Genomic DNA, 12,472 nt, shown 5'->3' with positions numbered 1-12,472 from the left:
ATGAGACGATGCATGGAAAGCGCTCTGCAATTCTAAAAGTGCTACATAAATGTTGTATATTACTAAGTAACTTGAATATCAGCCTGAGCAAAACATACTCGAGCGGAGGTCATTCACGTAATGAACACTTTGTACTGCCACGTCTGCGAATGCTTGACGGATCACTTCGTTTTTGTTTTTGCATATCCAGCTCTAAGCGTCATATTGTCAATGACTCAAATTCCCAGTCTCTATAGAACTCCAGTTTTAGTAACCTTTTCCATAGAAACTAATGTAACTTTGAGAGGCCGCGGACTCTTGTAGTTATAGTTTAACAAACTCCATATTTAAACTATACAATTTAGCAAGTTGAGTAGAATTAAACTTTAAGTTCAAGATTCCAGTGGTTCTGAAAGATACAGTAACAGCATCATTAACCACTCTAAAATATTGTTCTTATATATACATCTGCCGTATGTCACATCTAACTATAAGCATATGTGTTATCTCTTCAAACAGAATATGAAATCTTTAAGGGAAGGGATGCCTTCTAGTGCTTTGTTTTTCATACGTTAGGTGTCCAATAAATACCAATTAAGAAAACACTTGTATGTCTACTAGACATTTCTATTACATGCAAGGCTCTGTGATAGTCCTTACTAACGTCTGGGGATTCAAATAATAATGATGATGGAGGAAGAAAAACAGAGTTTGAATACTGCTTTAAGTCCTTTCAAGTTGTGTGAACTTTGAGAAGTCACTTAACCTCTGTTTGCCTCAGTTTGTTGATCTGTAAAATAATAACACATGTCAAGGTTTGATATGAAGCTTAAAGGATATATATATAAAGTGCTTTGCAAATATTATAGTAATATATAAATGCCAATTTTCTGTCATCATCATGGCTAACGCTTCTATGGCAAAATATCTATAAAGACACCTGCCTGAGCCGCTTATCAACCCTATCAGTTGGGTACTAGGATGATCTCTATTACACAAATGAGAGAACTGAGTTCCAGAGAGGTGAGGTGATCTGCCTAAAATCACAAATCTGGCAATTTTCAAAGGTAAGAATCAAGCCCAATTCTTTTTGACTCTAAATGCAGTAACTGACCCACTAAGCTGAGGTAGGTATGGCTCAGACTTTATTCTCAAGGACTTGACAATCTAATTTTCTAACAAGGTCCTTTTCTACCTTTCCAGTCTTCTCATACTTTCTTCCCTCCAGACATTCCACGATCTGGCTTACTCATCTACTTGCTGTTCCTTCCACAACATGCTCCATCTCCCAAAATGTATCTTTGCCCTAGCCATTCCCTCCTCTTGGAATATTCTCTCTCCTGACTGCCACCACCTAGTAACCCAACTTTCTTTAAGACTGCTCAAATGCCATCTTCTGCAGAAGGTCCCATCCTTTTACCCCCAGCTATTAATGCCTTTGAGATTACCTTCCATTAGCTTAGACCTTCACAACTTGGCAGTGGGTATGGGCCAAATTAAAATAGGCTAAAGTTCTTCAGGCCACAGACAGATTTTTAGCAGCTCACTTGCCAAGTAAAGGTAACTAGAGACAGACTGGTGATGGTTGGTTTCTGCAGGTCATATGATATACAGGAGAGAGTGTGTAGTGGCAAGCCACCAAAATCCTTTGGTTGGCCCAAGTGCAGCTCAGGCTATATATTGTGCAGGTCTTCATTATATACATATGCATATATGCATACATACATACATACATACATATACATATAATATACATACACGTATATACACATATACACAAGCACAGCTAGGTGGTACAGGGGATACAACACTGGGTCTTAGAGTCAGGAAGACTTGAGTTTAAATCTAGCTGCAGATAGATACTTAGAAGTTTTGAGACCTTGGGCCAGCCACTTAGGCTCTATTTGCTTCACTTCCCTCACTGTAAAATGAGAATGATAATAACACCTTATTCCTGGGAAGTTGTGAAGTTCGAATGAGATTGTATTCATAAAGTGCCTATCATTGGGCCTGGTGCATAGTAGGAGCTACATAAATGTTTTTATTTTTAATATTAATATTTACATGTTTTCTTCCCCATTAGAATTTGAGCTCTTGATAGAATTTTTTTTGACATTTTCCCTGTTATTTCACATAATGTTATGATTAGTGTTATAAATATACACTTATGGAATAATAGCATTACATGTATATGCTCATACTGTTATGTGTATGCATATGTATACAGCAAGTTCTTAATAAATGCTGCTGCCTAGTACAAATAGCTGTGATATAAGGGAGAGTGAATAAGCAGAGTTACAAGAAATGGAAAGAGAGAGCAATCCACTTTTCTGGGTTTGGGTGAGATATTTGTCAGGGAAGGCTTCATGGGATCACATGAGCTGAATAAGGATGAACCAAATTGTCTAATAGATTCCGAGTTGGAAAGTTTCTCAATATTATGACAGATACTATTCCCCTCCCTGGAGCCAGCTGACATGGTGAGAGCCGCAGAGTAGGAGATGTTATATGAGATCATCTTGGTCTAGGGATACACGCTTCACATGCTTCAGCAACTACATGAACACAGAAGTTGTCAAAACAAACAAACCATAAAGATACATTTGGAATAATAATTATAATTAAAAGAACATACTAAATACTACTCATATAATAAAACTGGTCTAGAGAAAATCTTTTGGGTAGAGTTTTGAAAGAAGAAACTCTTCCATCCCTCTCCTTCCAGTTTGACAAGTCGCTATGTCCAGGGCAGGGACTAGATTGCCCAAGGAATTCATTTATGGGCCTCTGTCCAAATGGCCAAAGAAAGTTTTCATTAGAAGCAGTGGCTAACCCCAACAAAGAAGGTTTATCCAATCCCCACAGGTGTGTCTAAGTGTCTCTTCTATGTGCATTTGACCCTTGTACCACTTGACAGCAGGGCTCTTACTCAAAGTACTTCTCTCAGGATGCCAGAGGAAAGCTGATTTTTTTAAATCTAAAGAAACCAAGATTAGTGGATCTGTCTATTCTTTAGTGTTTTTTTTGACAAGGCAATTAGGGTTAAGTGACTTGCCCAGCTGTGTGACAGCCAGTATATGTCAACTGAGGCCAGAATTGAACTCGGGTCTTCTTGACTCCAGGACCAGTTCTCTATCCACTGCGCCACCTAGCCACCCTTCTGTAGTGGTTTTGAGAAGATAATAGTGTCATAATACTTAGACAGTAAAAACCTACTAAAAGCTTGGCAATTTTTATTCTTTGGGAGTGTGTTGGGTTGGGATAGTGTTGCAGACAGGGGAGGAGGAAAAGGAACAGCATACAAAATTGACAACCATGTTATAGATTCAATTAGGATGAAGCTCATTTTTTTAAACCATGCTGGAATCTGCTTCTGTTGTTAACAATTTTAATAAATAATCTTTAGAGAATTATACTGTGGGTAATGTCAATTCCAATTGATCCAAAACTCACCTTCAAGCCTCACCACTAGGGGTACCTTTAGTTCAAGCTCTCGGCAGGCCCGGGTAATGCCATTGGCAATGATAGCACAGTTTACAATTCCACCAAAAATATTGACCAGGATGGCTTCAACCTGGAAGGGAATAAAAAGGGTGTTACCTACTTGAAAGGAGTGGGAAATGATGCTACTGCCACTACCAACAGCTGTTAATAAAAAAACATTGACACTGAACAACATACCATGGGGATGAAAAGAATTTCCTTGATGTCATTTTGTCTTGGTATTAACATACAATTTGTATGCATATGTATGTGGATATACATATGTATATGCACACAACCATGCACGTATGCATATATGTATATAAAATCCACATGACAATCTGTTTTTATGATATTATAAATATATACTGTTATAGGATAATAGTGTTACACATACATGATAATAGTATTTTTAAAAATTTCAAATAAGAATGTTGCTTTTTTTCTTGTAGGAATAAATACTACATCACAGAAACAGCCCTAGTAAGCAGTGTACATAGTAGCATACATTATGGGCAATGTCTATGAAATATTCACCTTTGCAATTGACTCTCTTTCCTATATTAATGCATAAGTGCGTATTAATCTAGCCTAAAGTGATCTTTCTCTCTTCCTATAGCACTTACTGTCTTTACCAGTTATTTATAAGTTAATTATCCACTTCCTTTGACATCTCTTCTGTTTTTGTTTTGAATTATTCATCACAATAGTTCAGAATAGGAAGGGATCTTGAAGGCCATCTAGTCAAACCCAACTCTATCCAGTAATCCCTTCTCTGATATCTCCAACTAGTAGAAATCTAGCCTCTGTTTGAAGAAGAAATCCCATAAAAGGTAATCCAGTACCTTCTGAGATGGGTCATAACAATTTGCACAGTTCTATTTATTAAAAGGGCAGTATGATGGATAGAACATGGGGTCCAAAGTCAGGAAGACCTGAACTCAAATCCAGCCTCAGACACTAACTAGCCGTTTGACCCTGGGCCAATCACTTAACGCTGTTTGTCTCAGTTTCCTCATTTGTAAAATGAGCTGGAAAAGGAAAGAGCAAATGATTCCAGCATCTTTGCTGAGAAAACCTCAAACAGGATCATGAAGAGTCAGACATGACTGAAACAACTCCACAACAACAACAAATTTGTCAAGAACTGAGGCCTTACATTAGGCAATAATATGTCTTTCTGCAGAGACTACCCACTGTTTCCAGTTCTGCACCCTGGGGCCAAGTAACTGAATATTTGAAGAGAGTTATTGTGCCTTTACCAAGTCTTTTCTTCACCGGGTAAAAATATTCCAAGTTCTTTTTTTTAATCCATCTTTATATGGCAAGGACTCCATTCCCTTCATCATGCTGGTCATTCTCAACTGGATCCTCTCTAACAAATCAATGTGTTTTCTAAATCCAGAAACAAACATAAGACTCTAGATGTCTGAAAGAGGCAGAGTATAATGGTTCTATCACTTCCCACATTCTAGACCTCTCTCTTTCTCTCTCTCTGTCTCTCTGTCCCCCTCTCTCTAATAATATTGTTTCTCCAATTGAATGTAAAGACAATTTTTAACTTTTAAAAAATTGAGTTCTAAATTCTCTCCCTCCCTTCCTACCCCACCCATTGAGAAGGTGACCAATTTGATATAGGTTATACATGTATAGTCACATAAATCATATTTGCATTTTAGTTGTACTGGGAAAGAAAATAGATGAAAATACCCAAGAAAAATAAAGTTTAAAAAAGTATGATTTGATCTGCATTCAGACTCAACAAGTTCTTTCTCTGGAGATGGACAGCATTTTTTATCCTATATCTTTCAGAATTTTATTGTATCGCTGAAAATACCTACATCATTCACATACAACACATCTAGGTTTTTTTCCTTCTTTTTTCCCCAACAACATTGCTGTTACTGTGTACAACATTCTCTTGTTTGTACTCACTTCGCTTTGTATCAGTTCATGTAAGTCTTTCCAGGTTTTTCTGAAACGAGGCTGCTCGTCACATCTCTTAAAGAAAACTGAGATTTGGGGGGGGTGGGGAGGAAAGTGGGAGAGGCAATATCATACTGTTGACCCGTAATGAGCCTGTAATCTACCAAGCCATTTTTAAATGTGAATCTTGCTTATTTAACCATATTTCCCCCAAACTCAATTTATTAAGTTGACTTTTTTAAATCCATGTAAGACTTCACATTTATCCTTACTGAATTGATTCTTCATTGAACTGGCCTAATGTTGCAACCTTTTGAGATCTTCTGGGATCTTAAATCTTGCCAAAGCAGAGATTTGAATCCAAGTCCTTTGCCTCCAAATTTAGCACTCCTTCTACAATATCATGCTGCTGTTCAAACCATCTATAGCTTTATCTGTGTCATTAATAAAAATATTGATACTACATATGCCTTAGACAGTCTACTCAAGACCTCCCTATTTTGGGATAGATGGGACTTTTCTGGTTTTTTTGCCTCCTTGGGATATGAGTAAGAACACTGGATTGAATGGTATGCACGATATAGCCTGCTTTTATCATGCAGTTCCAACTTGACCTGACTTATTGTTGATGGTTGAAGCCACAGTGGCTTTTTACTACCTCCTTTTCTAGACACTCACTGAGAACCCTTTAATACTGCACTCAAATAAAAATGGGGGCCACTGATCCATTCATAAGGACCCCCGTGGGCCATATACAGACTCAGCTTTACAATGCAACGTTATCTATGTTTTATTATATTTTTATTTATTTTGTTAAACATTTCTCAATTAGATTTTAATCTGGCTTTGGTCATACTCAAGAGTATTGTGAGCATGTAGCCTACCAGCTTTTTGTCATCTGTGGTCTAGAACACTGCCAGGAATTGAAGTGAAGTGCGTTGACCTCATTTATTTACAAGCTTGGTTCTCATCCCTGTTTTGGGACATTCAGATATATTGCTGCTGTTCAATCATTGTCAGTTGTGTCTAACTCTTTGTGATCCCATTTGGGGTTTTCTTGGCAAAGATATTGGAGTGGCTTGCCATATTTTTCTCTAGCTCATTTTACAGATGAAGAACAGAGGCAAACAGGTATAAGTGACTTGCCCAGGGTCACACAGAAAGTGAGTAATTGAGGCTGAATTTGAACTCAAGAATATGAGTCTTCTTGACTCCAGGCCTGGTGCTCTGCCCATCACAGCACCCAGTTTTCAATTCAGATATATGACCTTCTCCAATGTGGCACTTCTCTGGTTTTCTACAGACCTTCAAAAATCACAGTCAGTGACCTGGCAATCAGTCACATCTGCCAGTTCTTTCAGAACTCTGGGGTGAAATTCCCCTTTTTTGCCAGTCATCTAAATTTCACACTGTCCCTTAACTTTTCCTGTCTTTATATCTGGTGTCCTTAACCAAACTGTAAATTCCTTAGGAGAAGAGACTGTCTTGTACTTTGTGATCCTCAGAGTAAAATGTCTGTTGAAAAAGCTTAATCCCTAGTTTTGATTTGATAAAATTTAATTGGTGAAGTTCTCTCCCACATAGACACAAAGGGGAATGTGTGCTAAATGCTGCTCTGATATCTTACATTTGTTTTATGAGCAGGTGGAAATATATTCATTATATTAGGCTAAACATCTCTGCAATAAGATGACCCCTGAAGAAAAAGGTACAGATTGATATCCGCTGTGAGAATGTCACAATGGATATCAATTGATCGGAATTTTCCAGAAATGTAAATTCATCCTGAAAGCCTTCACCTATTTGTACATATTCCATATTCAAAGGCATGTGGGCCAAAAAGTGGACTGTTCTGATTTGATAAATAGGCATAAGAAAATCCTTTATAATTAACATGAAGAACTAGGTAATGAAGAGAATTCATTACACAGATTAATTGATAAAACCCACAGAAAAAATGGCTATTCATCAAGAGCTAGGAATTGAAAATCTTACATCTAAGTTACAATTAAATTATATTACATTAATTGCAAGGCATCCACAGATATGAAGCTTACTGTCGTTGAACCCCATTATTCTAATGCAGCAAGTGAGTTGTACAAAATGCATTTAAGATCGACAGGAGAAGTGTGTGTATTCCAAAGGGCTGCTAACCTATTTACGGGTTAAATTCTAATAACAAAAGAAAAATGAACTTCGATGATAAGTTGCACATAATAGTATTATCATAAGAGTAATAGGCAATGAGCATTATTTTCCAATCCAATTAGAGGATGAGAAGAGTTCAGAAAATGAAGGTTCCTATTACTACGTCTCCATTGCAGTGGGTGACCTTAGTTAACAGAAGTTCATTCTTTTTCTCTCTAATGACTGGTGCTAAATGCTCCAAACCTTCAGGCACACTCAAACACATTTTTAAAAAGCTAACTAATAATACTATAGCTGGCTGACATTTATTTATATAGTACTTTAAGGGTTGAAAGTGCTTTGTGTAAATTACACCATTTGGTCTTCATGATAACACTATAAAATACATGCTACGTGTATTACTACATTCAGAATATAAGCTCCTTGAGATTAGGGATCATGTCATTCTTTTTATTTATATTTCCCATGCCCACCACAGTGTCTGACAGAGCTGATGCTTAATAAATGCTTTTTGCTTGACTGACCTCCATTGTTGCAATCAATCCATCAACCAATAAGCATTTATTAAGGGCCGTCTCTATGCTAGGCATGATGTATGGTGCTTGGAGAGTAAAGATGTGAATGAAATGATCCCTCCCCTAAAGAAGCTTATATCTCATGAAGGAAAGCAATGTGTACATAGATAATATCTTCAAAATATATAGAAAATCTAAGGTAATTTGGCAGGGGTGGTAGAGGATATGAGAAGGCTTCATGTTAAAGACAACTCCTGAACTAAGCTTTGAAGGATTCCAAGAGGGAGAGGTGGGGAGAGAGTGCATTTCAGGAAAGAGAGACAGTCAAAAGGCAGATATGGGAGAGGGAATGTTGCCTGTGAGGAAGGAGAAGTCTATTTTGATTGGAACATTGAGTCTATAAAGGGGAATAATGTTTAATAAGACTGGAAAGGTAGGATTGGGACAGGTTATGAGGGACTTTTATGCCAGAGGAGTATGTATTTAATCCTAAAAGTACTAGGGAACCACGGGATTTTATGGTGAAGGCAGTGACATGGTTCAACTTGTGGCTTAGGAATACCAGCATGGCAACTACGTAAAGGATAGATTCAATTGGAGAGAGACTTGAGGGAGAGAGACCAACAGGCAGTTATCAAAATAGCCTGGGTGACAGATCATGAGGGTCTGAATTGGGGTTCTAACCATGTGAGTAGAAGGAAGGGGACAGAATGGGAGACCCATTGTGGAGGTAGAAGTGATAAAACTTTCATTGAGGTGGACTATTCCAAGATACAACAGAAGGATGGCATGCCCTTAGCAGAAAGTATGTGAGAGAGGGTAGATGAGGAATATAATAACTCTGGAGCTGAAATGACTTGCCCAAGATCACAAAAAGTAAATATTTGGAAGAAGGCCCTAAATCCCTGTCTCTGTCCAAGGTCCAGACACTTCCTACTACATCTTTGAGCCCAGTGAGTATATGGCTTCCCCTCATCAGTTCATTAAACTGATCCATTAAAAAAAAGTTATGAAGCACATACCTGACAATGCTCTTTGTGCTGTGGATAAAAACAAAAATGCACTGGGCTTTGCCCTTGAGTAATAATAGTATTAACTCAACAGTGATCTAAAGCAGGGCTAAGAACCCCTACTTTTGGTGGGTAGAGGGAGCACTAGTTTGAGTGGTTTTCCCAAGCCATGTGGTATATTAGGATGCAGAACACTAGCATCTAGCAGAGATTGCAAATAGCTTCTGAGTATCCCATGAAGCTAAGCTGAATGATATGGAAATTCCTGAAGAGCCCAAAGAGAACCAGCCTCCCACCCAGCCTTTCACTGGCAGCAGGGATAAGAGGTCACTTTCTCCTAGCTCTGATGATACTACATATAACTGGGGCTTTGTTGTGTTGATTTTTTTTGTAGCACACATCAGGAACCAGATTCACTTCAGCTGTCAATGTGAGTCAGGGAACTGTCTTTCATCCTTACGGCATATTTAGTCATATGAATGAATGAATGAATAAAATGAAATTGCTAAGTGCTTACTATATGTTGAGAACTTGATAAGCATTGGGTTGCTTGTCACTTTCAAGCTTATGCTGGTAATATTTAAAAGTAGTGAATTTCCATGAGGATAATCTTTCTCCTCCTCTTCTGCCATTAGACATATATGACAAGGAAGGGAAGAGAGAAAATTATTACTCAGAGCCTAAGAATCAGAGATCTCAGATCTGAAAGAAACCCCAGAGGCTTTCTAGTCAAACCCCTATAGACAGGGAATCTGAAGGCCAGGGAGGCTAAGTGATTTACCCAAGGTCACATAGGAAGGAGCAGGATTTAACCCACATTATGGTTCTTTCTTGTATATTGTTCTTTTCTCTTGTGTTCATGTCCTATGCCTACCCTTTTGACCTGAAGGAAGAGATCATGGGAGTAGCATGTTGCATATGCTGTCTAATATTATAGCTTTATTAGTCTTACTTTACTGCTTTTCTTTGTTACAAATGAAAGTTCAATGAATATGATGGATTATGCTGATACCATGAGTAATGATGAATACCAAGAATACAAAAGCAGAGGATACTCTTATGAACTGACACAAAGTGAAGTAAAGAGAACAAGGAAAACACTGTTCATGATGCCTACAACAATGGAAAAGGAAAGAACAAATAAAATCCCAGAAACTGAATGTTGGGTAATTAAGTGACTAAGAATGGCCCGAAGAGATGAGAAACTGTGCCTCCCTCCCTTCCTTGTGGAGCTGGGGAGACCACATGTGTGAAACAATTAATCCACTGCCAGACTCAGTTGATGTGGCTAGGGTTTTTTTTTGTTTGTTTGGTTGTTTTTTTTTTTTTGCTGATTCTCCCCCTGCCCACTTTGTTCCAAGGGATGGCTCTATGGTTAGGCCAGGTGGTTGAGATATATTTAGAAATGAAGATGATACAAAAACAAAAGATAGTAATGACTTCTTAGATTTGGATTCAATCAGGGACAGGTTGTACTAGCTGACTTCTGAGATCCCTTCTAACTGAGTTTCTGTAAAAATGAAGGCAGATGGGGAATGAGGTAGTAGAAGAAAATTGAGGCTTGTCTTTGGAACCTGCCCCAGCGCTGGTCAGGAGAACCTAATGTTTATCATTTGAAAATGGCACATGGCCACGAAGTACCAACCCTCTTGAGTTGTAAGCTGAAAAAAGGGGACAGTGTATATCATAACTTAGTATGAAAGATTAGTTTATAGAACAGCGAGACTGCAGAAATGCTAGTAGAGTCAAGTTAATTTTGCTGGGGGTGTAGGCAGGAGTGAGCAGGAATTAAGAAATACAGGAGATAATTCCAAAATACAGAAGGGTCAGTACTATAGAACACCAGAAGGAAAATTGGGAGGTGGGAGTGGTAACCAACCATACTCAATATTATTGCACTCCTTCCCACCACCCTAAAACAATTTGCCACAGTCATGCACTTTAATGGAAATCTGATTTAAGGTTTCACTCTGGGCCAGTTTCTATAATTAACTACTGTAATCTGCAATCTCAAACTGAGAATGAAATTAAGACAGTTTAAAAAAGAAGGTCTCATGACATTATTATTATTATTAAGCATTTATAAAGTACGTCAAGTTTTCATTGTGGGTTATGTTCATTCATTATTACAAACACTAATAACATCTCTCAACACAGTCTTTTCTTCCTGGCAAAGAAAACACAGAAAATGACTGAGCTCAATTTAAGTTTCTAGAGAAATCTCCCAAGAGATTTCTTAGTGTTGAAAGAGCAGCGGCCTTACTCTTCTTCCCTCACAAAGTCCCCAGTGAGATTCCAAGTACTGCTACTTACGCTTTCAGAAAAGTGAAGCTCACACATGTAGGGGTGATAGAAGAAGGTCTGGGCCTTTGGTGCCCCTTACCCTAAACAGTATTATCTGAAGTACAAATTATCCTCAAGGGTTTTCCAAATGGTTTTAAGACTGAGACACACTGAAGTCTCACAAATAAATGTGGCTTTTAAAACATTGGTTATTTCTGTCCCAGATTTTAATCTAATAATAATGTTTTTGTTTTATGTTTTGTTTTAATGAGCAACTGAGCTTAGAGTCAAAGAACTTGAGTGCAAATGCTGTGTGATCACAGGAAAATCAGTTAACCCCATTGGGCCTCAGTTTCTTCATTTGCAAAATAAAGAAGTTAGCCTAGGTGGCTTCTAGGATCCCTTCCAGTATAGATAGACCTATGATCCTAATTCTAAGTGTAATGATTATTTTTATTTAATTTTGATTCAACAAGATGTCATATGAGCAACAACAAAAGAACCTACAACATGTACATTTCCCTTCTTCCACCCTTCAGTACAGTGCTGCAAAGTACAGGACATGGCATGCGTACAAATAAGGTCTTTTTCACATTTTCAAAGCATATATTAACTATCTAACTTATAAAAACAGCAACTGGTGGATATAGCACTTCAAGCTTTGAAACATACACTACATACATGATCTTAGTTATCCTCACAACAACCCTGTGCGGTAAAGATTATAATTACGACTGTACCTCCATTTATAGTTAAGGGACCTGACTCTGAGAGGGGATAAGTTACTTGCCCAAATGACATATGTTGGTGGCAGAATTGGAACACAGCTCTCCCTGACTCTAAGGCTAGCACTCTATCTGATATCTCACACTGCCTCCAAATTAGTTTCTACTTTTTGTGTTTCTTGCCCTAGCAAATACCACCTACTACTCTAGTCTCTTTATTGGTCCTGGTCATCTTTCAACTTCTGTCAGTTATTCAATAGGCATTTATTAAGCACCTACTGTGAGCTGGAAACTGCACAAGGCTCCAACAATACAAAGAAACAAAAGTAAAGTTCTTAACCTTTACTTAACCTTAATAGACACTGTGGTGATACAGTGGAGGGAGTACTGGGCCTAGAATCAA

General features: G+C 38.0%; 1 protein-coding gene across 1 annotated transcript in view; it reads right to left on the bottom strand.

Annotated features, from left to right (window-relative positions):
- The window catches only part of SUCLG2 (succinate-CoA ligase GDP-forming subunit beta), a 317,749-nt gene that overhangs the window by 15,924 nt on the left and 289,353 nt on the right, over positions 1 to 12,472 (bottom strand). Inside the window, exon 10 of the mRNA XM_036738331.1 lies at positions 3,433 to 3,553. Within this exon, the coding sequence (XP_036594226.1) occupies positions 3,433 to 3,553 (121 nt within the window). The remainder of the gene's footprint in view (positions 1 to 3,432; positions 3,554 to 12,472) is intronic.

This window comes from Trichosurus vulpecula, chromosome 9, assembly GCF_011100635.1.
Source record: "Trichosurus vulpecula isolate mTriVul1 chromosome 9, mTriVul1.pri, whole genome shotgun sequence".
Classification (NCBI taxonomy): Eukaryota; Metazoa; Chordata; class Mammalia; order Diprotodontia; family Phalangeridae; genus Trichosurus; species Trichosurus vulpecula.
Note: the sequence above shows the minus strand (reverse complement) of the source record. Positions and strands in the feature narration are given on the sequence as shown.